The following is a 20684-nucleotide window of genomic DNA, read 5'->3' as shown; positions in this document are numbered from 1 at the left end:
CCAGAAGAAAGCAACTCCCAAAAATACAGAAACCAGAAACACTCACTAAAATATACGAACAGAGTTTTTGCTTTACTTGTTATTTTCCACTTCTGTACCCAAGCAATATTCAATACTAGAGTCAGAAAAAGAGCTCAGGACAAACAATTAGGCACTCGGAACAAAAGCTGTGAAGGAACTGATTAGATCAGGCTAACAAAACCTGACTTAGATGACTCACAGTAAAAACAGAGCTGGAAAAATTATCAGAAAGACAATGATTATATCCAACATATGACCTTCATGGATCAGTGTTCAGTAGTCATGAACTGAAAATGTAGGCTTCCTAAAACTCACAGAGAAGAAACAGAACTCAGAAATTCTTGTACAAAGGTCCCAACGTGTCAGTTGGTCATAAAAAATAGAGAATCAATATGTTACCAGAAACCTATGGAACACTTCCAACACATTAGCAAACTGCACAGGATCTAAAACACACAACTTGATGCCGAAACAAGAGTGTATTTTGAAAGAAGAGAGAAATTATATGGACCTAAACCTTTATGGCTCAGAGAAATTAAGAGAGTTCTTAAGGGTCTTTTGCAACCTAAATGATTCTAGGATCTGAAGTCACAGAAGAGCTAAGTCCCAGTGTGAAACCCACAGCAGAGAAGATGACAGTCAATACACAACAGAATTTGCAGAAGTAATTTGTAATGTAAATATAAAATCCTGCATGGAGCTATGTGCCAAGCTTCTTCACAAAACACTACTCTGTTTCCAGCATATAACTCAAATACAATTTCCCCAAAATTCTTTTAAATTACACTTGTCTCACATTTTATAGAGCATTATAACATTTTCAATGTAATTTTAGAGTGCCAACCTACTTGTTGACTTGTCGATACAGTGCTTTGCACAACAACTAGTGATTAAAACCAGCTTCTTCAGTGGAACTAGTTTAAAACAATGAACCATCCTGCCCACAGCTGCTAGGTGCTGGTTCTCAGAAAAGAAAAGAGATACTTGTCAGTGAGTTTACCAGCAAAATGGACCTGACAGCTTCTACTATCAAAACACTAAATGGAGGCAGAGAAGTCATAGGCTACTCCATGGCTCCAAAGCCAAGTGACACAGAGTTGCCACATCCATACTCCAAAGCCCTTGATAGTGGGTCTCTTCCACATCCCATGTGAAATAAGAAATGAGAATCTGTAGATTCCTCTCACTCAAAAGTATCTGAAATAACACAAAGGCTGAGCCAAAGCAGTGTTTTCAGAGCATGAAACCTAGGTTTGTGTTGCACACCCCAGTGTGTTGATTAAGGGTATGCAGCTGTTTCTGAGACAACCAAGCCTAGTAATGTCCTTGCAGCACTAACCAGGCAGCCAAAACTGGTGTTGTGATGTTCATACTATGCGTGAGGACTGGTTCCTAGCACACCATTCCTCAAACAGTCCCCAGGGTATGATATAGGAGAGCACTAGGTAGCATGAACAAAAACCATGCCAAAAAACGTTGCTAATAATTAAGCCACAGGCTCTATCAACAGTGCAGCAGTTGAGCTCACACCCAGGTCTTGCACTTTTTAACAGTATAAACACAGTCAGACTGTCTCCACCAAACAACTCTGAATTACAGATTCCTTCTTCCTCCTGTGCCATCACAATAATTACACAGACAACAAGGATGTAGGGACAGACTCCCCCACCTCTGTCATCCTCGTGCCACTATGGAACCGGCGTACGCAGCTTGCAGATGCACAAGCACATCTGAGCAACTACTGCTACAACATTCTCTAACTTGTCATTAATAATATGAATGTGTGGTCCATGTTATAAAACCACTACATGTATTTGTGCAGAGCTGTATACATTACTGAGCACATTGCCTCCCCTCTCCACCTTGCACAATAACACTCAGCAGCAGGGATCTCCTTGGTGTGCGTTGAAGTGTCCTCCCTCTCTTACACACCCAGCAGGTACTCATAACTTTTATGCAGACTTCAGACTTGTTCCTGTCATAAAAGCAGTATTAACTAAAATTCTCCCTTTAGAGTAGAATACCAGGGAAGTGCTCAGGACTCAGCAGTACTACCATACCTTACAGAAGCTTTTTATTTCAGTCAGGCTGTGTCATCTATTTGTTCAAGTAAGCATGTCAGGAAGACCTTCCTTTTTCAATACATTTGTATGTGCCCTAGGCACAAATACTCTTCCTCTCAAAGAAATCTCAACTACAGTGCTTCCAGTCCTTCCAGGACTGCTTTTTCCACACACAAAAAAATTTAAGACTGCGACGAGATACCCACTGTAACCTGGCTAATTTAAGAAGTGATGCCAGTTCAAAACAGAAAATGTGGAAAATAAAATAAATTCCTTAACACGAAGCTCCTTTAGACTGCTCAAAACGTTAGCTGGGAATTTGGGAAACTGTTTCCTATTCCTTACAGCTGCATAAAGGCTCCAAACCAGTGTAACAGCAGCTAATGCACCAGCTTATGCAATTCTGGAGCACAGCTTCATGAACTCCACAGTGAAAGAAAACAAACTTATGTTCGTACAGGCTGAGTGTATAGTAGTAAGATATCTAGACAAGAAAAAATTATAATAAAACTAAACAAAACCCCCCTGAAACGAAATCTTAGCTGAAGGATCACAACCAAACTTGGGAGAAACTACAAGGAAGAAATCATAACTTACATGCTTTACTTCACACTTGCTCTGCACAAGGATTTAGAAAGTACCTGAACAGCAGGCTGTGCCGAAAACCCTGAAGTTCTTAGGCACAACTGGGAATTTAAAGTCAGAACAAGATGCCTTTACATCTCCTTGCCTTCAGAGAGAGAGGCTTGATTCAGTTTTAGTTTTCATGCAGGTCCTATGATGAATAGTTGTGCACATGAATAGGTACACAACACAAAATATTCAATTTTAAGAGACTTCATGAATACACAACTATATTTACTGGAAGTAAATGCATTCTTGAAACTAAATTTTAAGCTTAAACCACTTATTCACTAAACTAAACTTTATTGAATACCAAAGTTAAAAATTTTATTAATTTTGTATTTCTTTCTAAGAAAAGCAAAGCTTGCTTGAAAATTTATGCTGACAATGATCAAGCACTGAACTCAAATAATGTCCTCCAGGAACAAATGGAAAGATTTCTTTTTTTGATTACTTGTTACGAAGACAGATTTTGATACTCGTGTATCAATATTTTCCTCCAAGAGCAAGAAGATGACTCAAAGTAGGGACAACTGAAACTGCATCCTCAAGGCTACACATCGCTAGACAAGCAACTGTATGTGGCTTGTAGGCAATTTACAGCCCCCCGTTTTCCCTTTGGTCTCATATTAGTAACTGCTAGCCCTCAGCTGCCTGATTTCTTCGGGGCAAAGGGACTGTGATTTCACTTTTAAGCACTTTCCAAAAGCAGCAGCGTTGGATAGTGCACTCACAATATAATTGAATCAGATTTGCTGACCATGTGCAGATCCGTTGGGAAAGTAAAACCCACTGAACATGCACGGATCAGCAGCACTACACCGTGGGTACACATTTACTGAATTTGCTCACATAAGAGAAGAGGAGGATGATTTTGCAAAGAAACCTATGCTGCTACAACGTCTATTACATAGCCCGTTCCAATGAGAAATCCAGACTCCACTGTTTTAAAACTGATGTTCTATTAAAAACACAAATACATACATACAATGTAACTAAAAACTATCAACCTCAATTTTTCAGAACACATCATTCCCTCCAGTTATATCAGACATGACCACCATGCAACAGAACTCAGAAGTTACCCTGCAGGTTAATTAAAAAGTTATTAAATGGAGTGAGGTTTTTTCCCAGTCTCCAACAATACACACAAAAAGCATTTAAAGAAAATTAAGACTGCAAAGTCAACCAATTCAGAACAGAATTTCATTGACTTATGCAACTTGCATTAAAACTCATGATACTGCCCTTCCCGACATCACCCCACAACGTATTTTTCCACAAGATCTCTTAGGTGGAACACGAAGAACAGTACTCTGTAAATAATGTTCAGTATTTTTCATTTGCTTGCTCTTCAAAAAGTAGCACCCAGTGCCTTAGTTACTGCTATTAACATATTCAAACTGCTCTGAATACAGGCCCATATCACTAGAAATTACTTGAGTGATTGCCTGATCATATATGATCATGAAAAGATGGAATTCCTGTGTTCCTGTTTCCCTTACACACATCACAGAAATGATCTGGGTCTCCCAAGCCACAGCAACTATGGCAGATGTTTATCTGAAGCCCTGGTTCATTTCATGAACTGTACAGGGCAGCAAATTCCCTGGAACTAGTGTCACTTCCTTTAAAAACATGGCACACACAAGACTAACTTAAGGTGCAAATATATTTATTAAAAAATAGTGATCTTTTAATACTTAACACTGAATCTGAATACTTTTTAACGCATTTTTATGGGAACATTTTTAGACATACAATAAGATTTCCTCATGAGTCCTTCTATTGCACTCACTATTATTACTTAAGTGCTTTGTGGACACTAATGATTGCTTTCGTATCATCTCTGTGAAATGCATCACACTCCAAATCTGCAAATAGAAAACCCAAGATGAATATTATCTGGTACTTAACTCAAATATTAGTCCCACAACCTGATTTGGCAGAATTACTTAGGACTTCACATACTCAAACATACCTCCTTCTAATTTACATATTTCTATATTTTAATCACAGTTTTATTCACTTTTTAAAACAATACCAATATTATAATCATGTTACTATGTAAAATAATTCCTGGCCTAACATCTAAAGAAATGTAGTGCAGAAAAGAAAACACATTTCACATATTTGGGCATGCCTTGTATATAGCACAACTCCATTTTCTCTACAGATAGAAATTAATATCATTCTAGGATTTTATAAATCACTACTGAATCCTAAATCTGAAGGATTCAGAATATTCACTTCTAAAAGGTTGAACTTTGTTTTTAAGTGACTCTGAGCTTCCCCTTTCCATGCTCATAGGTAAAAAACCCCATCATCTCTCACTCTATTGATTCCTATTTCCAAGTTATGTTAGCAGTAAAAATCATTCTGACATGCTCCATTCAAGTTTGCCAGAGAGAGGAAAGCCCATCGAAATTTATTCACCTATATCTGGTCGATCAAGACCCTTTTTGTCCTCAATGAGGAGAAAAACACACATCTAGAACACAGTAAACCCTACCACCATGACACTGACAAACATTTTTAAGATCTCAAAACATGTTGTTTCTTGATGCTTTTGACAATACATATTTACTCAACTCCTATGTCTTAAAAGTCTATTGTTCACAGCTGATGACATTTTTTGCAGCATGCTCATACAGTGCTCAGCATAGCTAGCATCCACAGACTCTATAGCATTTGAAAAACAAAGCAAGTAGAAAGGATAAACCAAAGAATTTCAAAGCCTTTCCAAATTACTAAGAATGATACTTTTGTGTTGTTATAGCATAACTGCCAGAAAATAGCCAGTTGTAATCTGAAGGTTTTAATGGATGAAGAACATATACATATGTCTATTACTGCAAAGCTTTATGTTAACTTTTAATTAATCCTCTCAGCCTTCCCCATTTACTCTTCAAATTTCCAGGAACACCAGAAGGTGACATACAGACATCACAACATGCTACCATGTTCAGATATCTCTTCTGTAACAACACAGAAGTTATGTCAACCCTACTGCCACAAGACTACATGAAGAAGAGCACATTTTTGGGGAATATTTTAGGAGACCAGATGCACAAACAACTGAATTCCAAGAGGCAGCTGATGATGGTATCAGCACAACCTGGATGCTTTAATACAAAGCAAAGACCTTGAATATAGTGGGGTTTGGTAGGAGTTTTTTGAGTAGTGGCCAATAATAGCATTTTTTTTCATTGGCATTGAGCAAGTCTCCCAAAAGACTTAAAAAAATCATCATTAAACTAATTTTTTTTTCAGCCAAATCTCGTGGGTTTTTTGATGCAAGTTACCTGTACATACATACCAACATCATCTTCAAATAAGAGATGTTCGCAACCCTGAATACATAATTTTCCTCCAACTGCAAGAAAGACGCTGCTATCAAATAGGTTTGCACAGTTTTGCCATCTCTGCTAAGTAAGAGCTACATTTCTGTAATAACTAGACTCTGAGGATTTCTATTTAAAATAGTAAATTCAGTTAACTTTGAAGTAGTAGCTTTGACTACGGTGGTCATTAGCATGACAAATTTTTAGCTCATTTGTAAGGGTTCTAAGCTTCCTTATATATGACTTATCACTCTCAGTCTGCAATCCCTGTGGAGTAGTCCACAGCACTGTAACTCACAAGATGAAAACAAATGAATTGCAATATTAAAAACAAAAGTAAAATCAAACAAGAAAATTAGAGCCAGATATAGTGCTTACATCTGGGAGTGGATTTAATGTTGATTCACCTCGTGAGGTGTGGCTTTCCACAATATCTTTTGCTAAACTTAAATAACAGTTCTGACTGTAATTGTTTTTCAATGCTTATAACATTGCCAGACCCACGCCTTTCATATTTCCAATATACAATAACTCTGAAGACAATTTCAGTCAAATAGCTCTGCTTCAGGGAAAACACTCCAAAGTCTGCTACATTTTTAGATCTACTCTTAAACAAATCTGGTACCTTTGTGCTTTGGATCAAGAACTTCAAGTTCAGATAGAGTTTTCAAAACGTGCATTTTGTACACAAAAAGGAGAACAGCAACTTATGACAATGTTAAAACAGAACTGAAAAATCAGATTAGGGATTGGAAATAAAACGTTATTCAGCAACATATTTGCCCATCAAACATGAAGTCAGTAGTGTCTTGTTTACCATAGTCACAGTAATTATATATTTACTAATTTCATGAAATGATAATAAGAAAGAATAAATCGGTGAAAATGTCTGTAACTACAGAAATGTATTTCTTCTGCTTAGTACAAAGACATAAAATGTATATCAGTCAATGGCAACTCGTATTCTTACATCTACAACATAAACTCTACTTTCAAAAACAGTATTATTCTTAACTAGTACAGTAGAATCAAAAGGAAACTAAGTCATCAAAGCTGAAATAACACTGCTGTCAAATTCTGTTCAAACTGGGCAAGTTTTAAGTCTTCTAATAAAAAGGAACTTGACAGAGACAGTAATAAACTGATTAAGTCTTAGCAGCTACAACTTTCTAAGGTTCCATCTGTTCTGTACATGTGCCACCCTGGGTCTCTGCCAGATTTGAGGCCTGGGACTCTCTTACGTATTGTCTCTGACAGGACACTCCTGCTGTGCTCTGTCAACAATGTAGTGCCTGTTGGAATATAGAAGTGACAAACTAGGAAACATGTAGGATACAATTAATACAGACAGTTTGGTAAACAAAAACTGAGATTGCTGATCAAGAAGAATGGAAAATATGGATGAAAAGAAGAGGGCGTGGGAGTATAGCCAAAGCATTATGTAATAATACCACTAGGGGAAACTAAAAGTGACAACTTCTGGAATATTTGCTGAAGAAGTGAAAACATGGTGAACACTGTAAGAAAGAGTCTAACAAACAACTTGGAAAAGGCATAAAAACATTTCAGAACAATGAATCCTGACAAATCTACAAAGACAAACAGATCCAGTTCTATGAGGCATACTCAAAGGAGACAGTTTCTGTGCAGAAATATTTTTGTTGATCTTCACTGTGGAAAAGCATGGTAAGAGTCTCACATCAGAGCACTCCCTCATGGAGGACTCAAAGGGTCTATTGCCAACAGAAGCACATGCAGAACATGAAAATAAATGAATAAAATTTATTTTAAAAAAGTTACTTGCCAGAATGAGGCAATAATTTACTCCTTTAGCTTTGAAGAAACTGATGTTACTAAAAAATGTAATAGCTAAACCACTTGAGATCATATACAACCTCTTATTTAAAACTGTCCTAGGACCAATGGGTAATATAATCACCATCTTTAAGAAGATTCTAAAACAGACCATAGAACTACAGATGAGTAAACTCGATATTTATACCGGATAAAGTGGTGCTACTAAGTCTAGAACAACTATGGAATGAGTGAGTAAACATGATACCATGTGGAAGAGTCACCAGAGCATTTGTAGAGTAGTCATACTTCACAAAGTTAATAAGTTTTTTTAAGCTATAAAAAAAAAGTGCAGCTTAGAGACACTCCCAAAAGCCTCTTAAAGAACTTAAACTAAAGTTAGAATAAGAGCTAATGTCCTTTTGTGAATAAATCACTGGTGAAAAGACAGGAAATAATGGTGGATCCTGATGGTCAGCTTTTACAGTGGATGGAGCTCTCAAAAGAGTGTCACAGAAACCTGTTCTGGGATCTGTGCTTTTCAATATATTTGGGGAGGACCTGTCCATAGATGCTATTCAGAAAAGAAAAGCATCAATTGTGAAACCATGCAGGATTTCTCTACTGGGAGTGGCAGGGAGGTGAAATAGGAGATTAAATTTAGTGTACATAAGCATAGTGTACACAAGTGAGACAAAAGGCAAATATGCTTCTAAATTTACATATGCATCAGCCTCTGAGCTTGTTATTATCACTCACAGATAACTCCAAAATGTTAAGTTAGATTAGGTATACACAACATAAGCAGTAAATGCAGTGCCCAGGAGACAAACAGGCAGATATCGGGAATTATCAGAAAAGGAGAACAAAACCAAGCCCACCACTAAACCACTCTACAACTGCACGCTGTACTGAACACTTCATCAGTTATGTTTCCAGGTATCAAACAAAATAGAGTCAAAACAGAAAAGTATAGAATGTTACTGTACAAAAAACAACTAAATAAAACAGAATTCTTCAGCCTAGGGAACTGGTAGCTGAGAGCAGCCATACTCTCTCTGAAGCACTCAGTCCCATATCTTCCACTGGGACAACTTGCTGAAATCACATGGTAAAAGATGGAAAATGAGAGATCCAACTTAAACAAAAGGAGACTGATCTTCATATTGCAGGGAATTAAGCTGTGGACTTCTTTGCTTAGGCTCTTCTGAATGTTAAAAGCACCCATGAGCTTTCATATGAAAGACTGGGTAAGATTGTAGAAAGAAGGTTCATCTAGATCCAGCAAATCCAGCAATGCCCCCTCTGGTTATGAGTGGTTTGAAACCATGTGCTTGGTTTGTCTGTGTATGTTATTCCCTGTGCACGTGCTGTTGGAGTCAAGTGGTAGAGCTGGATGGCCTCAGTTTGTACAGCTGGGTTTGGACATGCTGTTAGATATCAGAAGAGGAGGAGAAAAAAAAAAGACTGGTTTAAGAGACTTAGGGCTCTACGTGGAAAAGACAGAATATCTGCCATGGGTAGTATAGTATGGAGGGGTCTACTGGGCATAATTGGCAATGTTGTGATGTCAGGGGGAGGGGTGCTGCAGGAATAAGTCTGGTCGGGGGACTGGAGAGCAAAAAATAGGGAGAAAAGGTTTCACAAAGGTATGGTATTTTCCCTAAGATGTTGTGTGTTGGTTGAATCCCAGAATCTATAATTAAAAGTTTGCTAATTGACAAAATAAATTAGGAAAGTCTGTCCTGATTTAAAAGTCTACCTCCAATTAACAGAATATTCTAAACCTGTCAGTATTTTTCACTTGAATCTCCCTGTTTTTCTTCCTCTCATTACGTAGTAAGTTCTATGGTGAACATCAAAACCATTCAATACCCCTACAGAAGAATAGGATTCTGTTGTCAGAATTGTGTCTCAGTAGTGCTGAGTTTGAGGAATGGAACCTAATACTCTGTTTTTAGTAACATGTCAATTCCTGAACTTTTTTCATGTTGGGTATAATCTACTGTTAAGAAGTACAACGAACAAGGCAGTATGAGTTTTAAAACTGAGAAAAATATCAAAATGAACAACTGTTAAGATCTCACCTGGAGTAAGTATGAGCCAGAGGTATCTGCAATGGAACTCTCATTCTGTATCGTATTCTGTTGGGTAATAGCATCCTCCTTCTTCCGTTCCTTCTGCCCTGCTTCATCATCTTCGTACTCATCAAGGCTCTAAAACGGAAAATATTCACTTATCAAAAAGTCTTTGTATGTTGCTTCGCATTCTTCCTATATTTCATAAAAATTAATGCATCAGTGAATATTTTCAAAGATTAATTTCATATTTCAGGAAAGTTTAATTAAGTGTTTAAAAGTTTTTCTTTCCAACTGCTTTTTCTTCATCACAAAAGTAAGAAATAATCAAAACAAGATTCAACTTGACAAGACCTTTAGACAATGCTGTGCGAGTTTAGTGCTAATCCTTCTGTGAGCAGGAGCTTTGACTACACCTGAGGTAGCAATTAACACTTATATATAACAATTTGACTCTTGAACACAAATGTTTCATATTAGATTTGCTAAAATACTTAATTTGAAAGAATTAAGCTTCTAAAGCACTGACTACAAGAGACAGGAAAAGTAAGTAGGTAAATAAAAAAAAAAATAGGTAATCGGTATTACTGCCTCTGTCTAGCTCAAAGTGACATTAAGGCCATGGTAGAAATGTAAGGACTAAACCAACTTTGGACTAAATCAACTATGTCTAGATCAGTCTATTAATTTAACGTACACAAATTTACAGAACAAAAAACCCCCACTATCTAATGTTTAAAAGACAAACTTGAAGCAGACAAAGCTGAAAAAAAAAAGAAAAAAAAGTCTGACCTTGACATCAGAAGCTGTTTGCCAGCACTTGACATTAAAACAAGAGATGTGTGAAACATTGTTACAGAAACACAAGGAACTAATCAGCCTAGGGCATCAGAAAATGCTTCTAGATTAATGTAAAATACCTTAAGAAAATGAAAACAGGACTACCAGAAAGCAAAGATGAATTATGAACTTTAAATTATTTCAATTGACATTTCTAATGCACAAAAAAGCCCAAGTCACTATTCTGAGGCTTACATACTGACAATCTCTGGCATCAGCTCACCCAAAGGGCACAAAATTAGCCAAAAGCATATAATGAGAATGCTGGAATACAGTAACTTTAAAAATAAAGCCAGTTTATTTTACTAGCTGGAAATAGTGCTAGTATATCAAAAACGAAGTTCAGCTCCTCCAAAGCAAGCACTATGGTGATACAAGTGCTAGAAAACTGACCAACTAAAAAGGTGTATGTTTCAGAAAGTGAACATAATAAAGTGAACACAAGTGAACCTGAATAATAGCCATTTAAAGTCTCTACAGAATGCTCATGACAGCAATACTAATGCAATTTCACCAGTCTACTTCTAACTAACCTGTCAATGCAACTGATGCAGACCTGTCTACTTCTATCACTAAGACACACTTAAAAGATTATTATGGCTGAATCATTATACCTTCAAAAAACTTTTAATAAGTCTTTTCTAATAAAATAATTATAAGTATTTAATTTTGTTCTCTTGCATCCATTTATAACAGAACATTTTAAAAAAACTGTCATGGCACATTCTACGAAATGATCTTTAAATCAGCATCCTCTACCTTTTTTAAACTGTAAAGCTTAAAAATTTTGGTAACATAAGTCTGTATCCTAATTTATCCCATTATCTTACTAATCCAGTATAAAGTGACACAATAAGAAATAATGAGCCCCTACTCCAACAAGAAATGGACTGATCTTCAGCTCTTAAAAAGTCAAAAAGAACTTCTTTCTTGCTCAGAAAGAACTACAAGGCTCATATCATTTATATGATACTAGAAGGTATCATATAAAATTATGACTAATGGCATGCAGATGAAGAATGACCCTGTGCTAGAAAACAGGAAAACTTTCATATTCTTCTTCCAGTCTCCAAGTTGTTTATGTCAGAGAATGGAGATCTCACATAAACTCAAAGGAAAGAGATGCTTTGAAATGAGTTTGGAAGAGCAGCCTTTAAAAAGCATAGGATAAATCTGACTCAAGACAGAAAACATTAGTAGTCTTGACGCACCTCAAGAAATCTTTGCATTTTCAAGGAACAACAACCTTTAAGGAGAAGAATGAAGCTAAAATACAGCAGGTAAAAAGAAAAAGTCCTAGTAGTGACTAACTGCTCCTTTCTTCACAAATTCTCTCCTTCAGATACACGCCTCTCATAAGCTTTCCAGAGACCAGCAGCATTCCACAGAAATGTTTTTCTCTGAATACAATTGCATCTGTGATGAAGAATGTTCTCTTTTAAAATAAGATCACCTGCCACTAAATGTTCTCTTAGCAATTTTGGACAGGAACAAAATGTTGTCTTCTGATATGAAAGTTCTAGCCACAAAATTTTAAACTAAACACTTTCAGATAGGATTTGCCAGCAGTGTCCATTGCCATCCTTTCCCTTCTTCTCAGGAAGGTCCAAGAGCCCAAATTCTGCTGATCAGTACCATCAAAAGTTATTCAATTCCCCCCAAATAATTCATACTTCCAAAGTTAAAGGCTTTCTTCCTAAGCATAGAACAGTTACAGTTTACATAAACCTAATTCAGAGCCTATAACCTCTGTTTTAAAGGTTACTGGGGCTTGCTCCCAACTCCAGTTCCCCTCACTGGAGCAGGTGCCCCCACCAGCTGAGGCCAGCACAAGTTTGAGTGGTAAGAAACAGAGAAGCAGCAAGTTTTTATTCCTTGTAACAGATGAGGAAGAAGAGTCAAGGTACAGGTTGATCCTCACCATTTGCAGCCAATGTGGCACATCTGGCACGGGGTTGCCAAAGCCTTCCTGCCCTAAAGCAGATTACTAGTCCCTGTCAGAGGACTTCTGTGATTTCCCTAACACAAAGGTTACATTCCCCTCCCAAACATGGAGATATGGATACACCCACACACCAGTTTAAACAATGTCTATGAAATGCAGGCAGAGCACAAGTGAACATGGTAACAACCACATAATGTAAACATTTTACTGCTTTTTACTGAAGTTATTAAGTTTTGCTTCAATAACCATTAGCTTTAAAAGGAAAATCCATTTGTTTTGACTCATGATGAAATAAGCTTTCCTATTGAAAATATCCCATTTTTGCACTTCATCTTCAGTTACTGATTGCCAATATTATTGCCATTTACATTCTAAGCTACCTTTTAGAGTAATAAAAATCAATAAACCCAAGTTTCAGTTAACACACTGTTATTGAAAAAATTAAAGCTGTCCAAAGTTTTGTTACGCACTTTAAAAACTGGTATGTTTTTTTATTTTCAAACTGCCCTGAAGCTGAAACTGCCTCAGCTCACAGGACATTTCAATCAGACGGTTTAATGTGTTGCTCACGTTGCAGGCTCTCTCATATACTACACTTCCCTTTAGAAACTAGTTTCACATTATTGAAAAAGACATAAATGCAGCTATTACTTTCTCTGTCATCACAGCACAGAAATGGACTTATAACCACCAAGGTGTAATTCTGACCCATTACAATAATTCTCTCTGTCCATTCCCTTTCCCTGCCTTTTTATTTTGCTGCTAGGCACCATACCATTTCAGATTCTTATTCTCCATTAAAATCATCTGAGTTTTGTACAGCAGATATTCAATATGACATTCCCACATCTGATCTCAATATAAGGAATCCACAAAAATTCTTTAGGTTTTCTAGCGTTTCAGTAAATGTTTGAAGCTGTAGTATAAACATTTTTCTGTAAACCTCTAGTATGGAAAATACAGAATAAGATGATTTCAAAAGAATCAGACTGATGAAAGAAACAGCCACAAAGATATCCCCACATTCCAGCACACCACCAGCCTGCAGTTTAAGGAGACATTGTATGAAGAACACTTCTAATGATTCACTGGTTTGCTTCCTATAAACATTTGTGCATTGTTAAGAAAAAGAGAAAAATGAGGAGGGACTGTTTTTTCCCAAAAAATACGCGGTATTCCTATGTGCAGATGGTCGGTTTCTGAGCACACACAAGCTGCTCTCACCACAAGAAATGGTACTGAGTCAAAATGTCACTATTCCCATCCCCTCTTCCTGCACAACCTGCGTCTGCCTCGCAGTTCTGCTGGCAGAGCACATAACTAAGAGCTTCCCAGTTTGTTTCATGAAAAGTCAATCAGGTTAGCTTCAGCAGTTTTAATTAGCTCAATTGATTATGCCTGGACCAGATACGAGCCCATTCAAACTCTTTATTTTGCAGAACTCCAGGAATGGTTGTGCTAAGTCAGCTTTTTGAAAATGATGAGCACTTGAGATAAGAACATATTTAACCAGTACAGCAAGATGTGCAAGCAGATACACACTCTCAGCAAAACCCTGTGCTCAACTCCACATTGGGCAATAAACAGAAACTGGACATCACAAGCACCATCAGTTATCTTGACTTTTTTTTTTTTTTTTTTTTAATTTAACCTTTTTAATAATCTAGGAGAGGAAACAAAATCTAGGTTTCTTCTCATTTCCCCAAAATTACTCTGAAAAATAAAAAAAAAAAATCAATCAATCAATCAATTTTGCAAGATACTTTCCTTATCTAGAAGTTCAAAGTGCAGTATCACAACTTCATCTCCAGATGCTGTAAAACTGCAAAGGTTCTATTAAGTGTAAACATTTTGTAAAAGCTTCCACAATAGAAATACAAGACAAGAATTGTTTTAAACTCTGAAAAAAACGTACCTAGGCAATTAACTACAGCAATATAGATTTTGGGATTCAACAATATCTCTCCCTTGGCTGATCACTCAGAAAAGCCTAGAAAATTAACAGCAAATAAAAGACAACTTTTTACACATTTCTCTATCACCACTCTTCTTACTGCAATACTGAAAACCAAATGCTTCCTCACTTTACCACGCACAGCTCTCTTATTGGCTAAATATGATCTTCCTACCTCTTTGCACCCTATCAAACCCTTCTGTCATCAGTTCCAAAAATGCCCAGCAAAACGAAGCAAAAATCCCAAACTTTGGTGATTTGAGATTATATAACCCTTCCCCCTTGGAAACATTGATTTTAATCATACTTTAACACACTTCTATTACAATGTCCAGATAGTACCCAAAATATTTAATTAAAACAGATTTAGAGTAATATAACCTTTATTAGAACAATGTATAATTGGAAAATTTGCATCTTTTTCCCTATGTAAGCCTTTCATCACATTTAAATTGCCTTAGTGCTTTCCTTTACAAGTTGAAAAACATCCTCATAAAGGTGAAAAGAGCTAATGTTATTCCTAAGAACTATCTAAAACCTACGAAAAGTTTTACGGATTATCCAGTAAAGTATTTTATTTTTTTAAGAATACTTGACTTCAATTCTCACATTAAGAGAGTCCAAAAAAGGGTACTGAACTCCAGCATCTTATCTGTATGATCTTTGTGCACTTCTAAAAGTCTGTCTAACTAAATGGAGCAGTCCAATATCAACAATTAGGATGATCACAAGCATGGATTTTTAACACAGAAGAAGAATAAAGGCAGGAATCTTTGGTATCCGAGATCAAAAGAGCACACAATACACAGCAATAGGTCAGTGACCAGCAGGTGGGCCAGCACACAGCTGACTGCAGCCATAGGATGCACCCATCCTTCACCAATGCTGCCAACAAAGCAACCCAAAAAGACGATCATCACTTTAACATCAGTGAAATACACATTTCTTGCTCTACAAAATTCACAGCATTCCTATTATGTCATAATTATATTTTGCTTGAATTCTACCCTTTTCTCACCCATAATGAGAATTTGTAAGTACCTACTTTGTACACTCAATTATATTCCAGAGCAAATACAATTTGCAGTCTTAAAATCCTCTTAGAAATGCTTCTGGAAAAAAACCCAACATATTTGTCTGTATTAGAGCAAAATAACAAAGTATTTCAAATTCTTTTAAAGCTTTAAGTAAAACATCAACTAGATCAACACCAGAATGTCAATTATCCCTCATTATAATAACAAAAAGCAGCAGTGTTTGCAGTTTGTTTTTCAGCAAAATAAACTGTTTGGTCACCACTGTCTTCAAACATACCATAAGAATGAGTTCAAAAGTCAAATGTTTAACTTACACTAATCGCCAAAAAATCCTTTATCACAAGGCTTGTCAAGAATGATTGGTGGAAATGCTTAATTTAACTACTTAGTACACGATATTAAAGTCACAGAATAAAAATCCAGGGATACAAGAAGCTTGCAAAACACAAGCTATCTAGCATTATTAAAAACCTTTTCAGAAAGAGAAATACATATTAAAAAATATGGATTGGCAAGCTATCAGAATTAAGCACCAAACTACTCAATACCAAACTCAAGGTTAGCATTTTGGAGCCCTTCTTACTGATTACCATCTAAGAACAGAAGTATCAAACAGCACAACTGACTGAAGATCCTTTACAAAGACATCACACTGTTCCATGGGGAAATTATTACATGAGTATAACAACGACTCATCCAAAAGAAGTCCCAATTCCTTGCTCTAAAAAAAGAAAATATAAATCAACATCAAATAAAGGGGCTAAGACAAAAGCAGGCAAATCCTCCTCATGTTGAGTATGATCCACAGGCAGTTCCAGGCCACTTGACTTCCAGAAATGTAGGGCCCTGATACAGCACATCTGTATGCGCTAGAAATTAGACATCCCCATCCTCATTCGAATTTTGCATACTGCTCTTCTTCTATTTTGCTAGTAACAACACGCCTTTTCCCTCCTCTGCTAATGGTTTACTTCTGGTATAAAGTTAATAAAGACTACATTCTGTACATAGAAATCACTAATAGTGTTTAATATCTGAACCTAAAAATGACAGAAACGCTCCTAAACATCACACATACAAACAAAAGTGGAGTCAGTCTCGACAGCCTTATAATCAACATTTTGAAATGATGCTGAAACAAATATTGCAAAACGGTGGTTGAGAAGAAGAGAGCTCGTAAAACAAAGTTTGCCTGTTTCAGCCAGGAGGAAAAAGAGAATTGTTGAAGATATTTGCACTGTTCGTAGAAGAAATATTTCTCAATTTGCATCATGCCATAGACATTAGGAAACAACAACCACAGACTGCAAGAGAAGAGAATGAAAACAAGCGATAGTTTGTTTAGTGTAAAACAAGTAACAGTTTACACACCTGATGCCCACCTACACGGTTTTTCCTATTAAACTTGATCCCGTGTTAGGTAAGATTCTGGGACATACTGGTATTAGAGGGCATGTAAACAATGTCTGAACAAAAGCCACTCAAACGACAGATAATGGAGTTAAAATGTCTGTAGACACCATCATTTTGACTTTCATTGTCATGTACTTCTGCCAAAACTAAACAAATAGAAACAATACTCCAAAAGAGAGAAAGATGTATTGTCATGTAGTAAGACATACAGACTAAGCACCCTTCTCTTTAAAGACAGAAGAACAGGAAGAGAAACAAATCTTGGAGATCAGCACACTGTGTTCAAAACAGAATTATCCTTTTTAATGTGACCATGTAATATATGTTTTCTTCCCTAGTACATCTATGGTGCTTCTAAAAGGAAATAAAGATGAGATCAGTACTTGAGGAATGTTCTAAAAGGAGATCAAACAGGTTAATCAGTGGAACTGTATTTCAACTATCCTATCCTCTGAAGCATGCAGTTTGTAGCCATTTTTATTGTCTGAATATCAAGTTGCATTTAATTTCTTTTAAAATGCAGTGCCTTCATAGGTTTCTGCTCTCTTGCTTAATAGGCTAATTGTCATTTTTCATCTACTCACTGAATCTCATTCAGTGTTTACACACAGTGGGTGTGGGATTGGTCAAACTAAACAAAGCCAAAGAGGCTGATGACAACCAAGCACAGACAAGCCAAGACAATATACTCAGAACCAATGCCAAGGGAAAAACTCTGGCACAATACTTTCTTGAGAGTTGTACTACACTTCCCACTTGGGAGTGGGATCTTCTAAATCCACAGAAAAGCTGATAAAAATATCAATCAGATTTTCAGCTCCACAGATGCTTCATTAGTTTTTTAACATTAGTAAGTGTTCTACCCAGACAGATATAGACTACATTCTGCTGAGGGTCAGAAAGGGAGAAGTAGTACTGAAAAAGCACTTTAAACAGGACAGATATGTATCTGGATAAAAAAAAAAAAAAAAAAAAAAAAGGTTGAATTTGACTTCTAAGGCAATAAATGAGCACTTTTGAAGTACTCAGCACTGATGTCAGGAATAGACAGTGCTGATCAAAGCTGTGCAGGCAGGCAAAGTACAGACCTGATACTAAAGCCTGCTAGGACAGCAATAACCAGGTAAGATCAAAAAAGTTTAAAGTTGTTGCAGCAGTCAATATTGTAACTGTTTCTTGGGAAAACACTTTGTATTTTAATCCTAGTGACAATTCTGTGAAGCTGTTTCCCAACCTAGATTTTCAAAATCACTCTTTAGCCCTGTATTTAGAGGGAAGTTCTCTTCCTCAGGGGCTTTGCCAACAATTTTATTTTGATAAATGTATCAATGTCCAAGGCTACTGATGGAAATTCAGTCCAGGTTCCCATAGTGCAATCTCACATATTAACAGCATCAAAGTCTTCCGTCACTTGTACCCTTGCTTGTTATGAAAACTGCTCAGAAATCACAGCTCTTTTGTATCCATTTCTTTCTAAAGTCACTAGTGACGCGGGAGGGTGGTGTTGTGTTCCAGACAGTAATAAATACTTAAGAATATAGTACTATCTTTAAAATATGAAAGTTGCACAAGCATGAGAGGGCTTAATTCAAGTTTGCTAAAAGTGAAATATGCAGATTAGCTGCCACAGTAATTCAAGGGCTAGACAAAACAGGCAGTTACCCTTCCACCTGAGCAGTCAGCACTGCAACAGCCTTGAGCCAGCTCAGCAGGTGTTTGACTCTTCCCATTCAAAAGCTCAGTGAGGAACTGAGGGAACTATGGTATTGACTTAGGAGTGAGAAGGAGAAAGCGTGGGAGACGGAGCTGTGGGAAAGCTCACAAAAAGAACATGTAGCTGATGCCTGGTGAGAGAGAGTTACTCAAGTAAACAGAGATTACAGCAGCAAAAATAAGCAAGTAAGCAAAGGACATATCTGCTTCAATCGGTCTCAGAAGCAAAACTACACATTGTACTTTTTTGTGGTCTTTCTGTCACTGTGGGAGTGAGCTGCCTAACTTTCCCCACAGCACGCATCCAAAAACTTGGACATTTTGATTAATAGGTCTCAGACAGAGCTGGACATACTCCATTTCCAGTAGGTAAGAAAAACTAGGACTTCAGGATGGGAACATGCAGACAGACAAGACTTTGCCACTAAAGTGTATTTCATGAGCACATTTTAAGTCCATGAAACATTACCAGCAAGTTCAAGTACCTTACTACAAAACTAGCATTTGAATACAGTGACCTCAGAACAGAGAACATGCACAGACACAAAACCAAATCAATCCAGGTGTGAGGAAATGTAGTACACCATCGTAATGGGAGGAATTAGTCACGTCACACAGTTTGTTCAAAACAACTGCATTCACAACTGTAACTCTTTGCATAAGAGAGCAATGGTATTTCTACAGAGAATCAAAACAGAATAAAGCACAAATAAATAAAGCAGGGAAAATGCTGGATAAATCAAAGGTTATATTCACAAGTGCAGGGAGTATTTGTACAAAAAAGGTAATTTCCTATTACTGTTATTTTAATCGTTGAGTGATCAAGTTTTGGGAGTTTTTTTAGCTACAGAGTTACTTGCATAAAAAAAATACAGTGTAAGTCTTGGTCAGGTCTTCAGCAATCAATTCTTAGTATTTTGCCACATCTACCTTTTTAAACTAGATAGCTCAAGCAAATTATTAAGATTTCAGCTTATAAGGCATTTATTATCTTAATTCATAACATCAACTGTAACACGTGCTTCTCAATTGGAAAACAGGAATATGGGGTAAAATCCTCTTTTCCGAAGTACTTCAGAATCTGCCCATTAATGATGACCAGGAAACTTTGCTACATGCTGACATGGATTTGCTCTGTGCTTCAGACCCAAGGCAATGGCAAGGGTCTGCCTTGCTGAGGGCCAGAACAGAAGGGCTATGACAACCCTTCCCCCTCAGTTTCTACTGAGTGTAATGAAAGCGTGAGGTTAAGGTTACAACTGATACACAAATTAACACGCATCATCTACACCATGGAAACCGTTCATATGCATTGTCTTCTGTACACCAAACTGTGGTAAACACAAAGTACTTCCAGCTTTACCATTCCCTGGTGAAAGAAAGGTAAACAATTTTAGGCATACTGTAGGTACCACAGGGTAGGAGCATTCACTTCGTTACCATGGAGCAGCCCAGAGCCATTCCTGTGCCCAACCCGACAGCCTGTCACTCTGACCAAAGAGGGCAAGGAGAGGAATTCTTACGAGCTGACAACACTGGAAATGGGATTCAGAGCTCAATCCATCTCCTGTAATTACCTATCACAACCAAATAATACTTAAAACCAGATTTTTTTTCTCTTCATTTAAAGAATCTCAGTAACAAAAAAACCTTTCAAAGATAAACTGATGCTCCAGTAGGGGTCTTCATATTGTAAACAGGAGGACACACACACGCACACATACCCACAAACCAAAACCAACAAAATAAATCCCACTGGCATTGCTACACTTGTACTCCAATCTGAGCCAGAGGAATACAAGTGAAGAAGTATCCGAGGAGGAGTCAGGAATGAGGATTCTGCTGTTCATGTTATTAA

The 20684-nt window shown here is 37.0% G+C and overlaps 1 protein-coding gene across 1 annotated transcript in view; it reads right to left on the bottom strand.

Annotated features, from left to right (window-relative positions):
* PAWR (pro-apoptotic WT1 regulator) overlaps positions 1-20684 on the bottom strand; it is a 78698-nt gene that overhangs the window by 27699 nt on the left and 30315 nt on the right. The window contains exon 2 of the mRNA XM_027896091.1: positions 9934-10062. Within this exon, the coding sequence (XP_027751892.1) occupies positions 9934-10062 (129 nt within the window). The remainder of the gene's footprint in view (positions 1-9933; positions 10063-20684) is intronic.

This window comes from Empidonax traillii, unplaced genomic scaffold, assembly GCF_003031625.1.
Source record: "Empidonax traillii isolate 1590-97213 ecotype Southwest subspecies unplaced genomic scaffold, ASM303162v1 scaffold477:size924519, whole genome shotgun sequence".
Lineage (NCBI taxonomy): Eukaryota > Metazoa > Chordata > Aves > Passeriformes > Tyrannidae > Empidonax > Empidonax traillii.
This window is presented reverse-complemented; position numbering and strand designations above follow the sequence as displayed.